Source organism: Morone saxatilis, unplaced genomic scaffold (genome assembly GCF_004916995.1).
Source record: "Morone saxatilis isolate NCDOM2014 unplaced genomic scaffold, NCSU_SB_2.0 Contig18, whole genome shotgun sequence".
Taxonomy (NCBI): Eukaryota; Metazoa; Chordata; class Actinopteri; family Moronidae; genus Morone; species Morone saxatilis.
The window spans coordinates 13078195-13078886 of NW_023339740.1; the positions used below are offsets into that span (position 1 = coordinate 13078195).

The window sequence follows — 692 nt, forward strand, 5'->3', positions numbered from 1 at the left end:
CACACACACACACACAGGGCCTCAGGGATGACAAACTTGACCCATTTTCCTCCACATGAGTCTATATGCTTAAATAGCTGTGATGATGAGCAATGTATGGCACATTATAGACAGATAATGTGGATCATAACAAGAAAATGGAGGAGAAAAAAAGACTTAAAATACACCAGATTTGTAACATAAACATTTGTGCAAAGCATGTAACGCAATTAATACAAATAAATAACTGTAAAACAAACGCAACAATGATACTTTGTGGAGAAATTACAGCTTGGAAAGAAGCTCGGAGTATTTTTATTTTTTTTTTAAATCATTTGTTGTAGTCGTGCCTGGATCCACTGCAGCAGCACTGAGTCTCACCCAGCTGACACAGGACGCTCCGTTTGCGGCTGATTTCATATCAAACACGCTCAAGATCCACTCTTAACTTTCCGGGGTTTTTTGCATGCATTACCGCCACAGCTCAAACCATCAAACCCCCTCCCCGCTGGATGGGAAGCTTACCTTCGGATAGCTCCAGATCCAACTCCGCCAGCTGGTCCCTGACCTCTTTAGGCAGAGCCGACAGATCAACGCCGCGGTCGGCCATCGTTGGGAGCACAGCAGCCTGCGGGGTGTGTGTGATATCTCGGATGACAGCGGGGCACAGTCCAGCATGAAGCTACGAAATAAAATCAGGATGTAGTAGTAGT

General features: G+C 45.1%; 1 protein-coding gene across 1 annotated transcript in view; it reads right to left on the bottom strand.

Annotated features, from left to right (window-relative positions):
• LOC118328441 (disco-interacting protein 2 homolog B-A-like) overlaps positions 1-692 on the bottom strand; it is a gene marked incomplete at its 5' end in the record, with an annotated part of 27822 nt that extends 27130 nt beyond the window's left edge. The window contains 1 exon segment of the mRNA XM_035662186.1: positions 505-692. Within this exon segment, the coding sequence (XP_035518079.1) occupies positions 505-589 (85 nt within the window).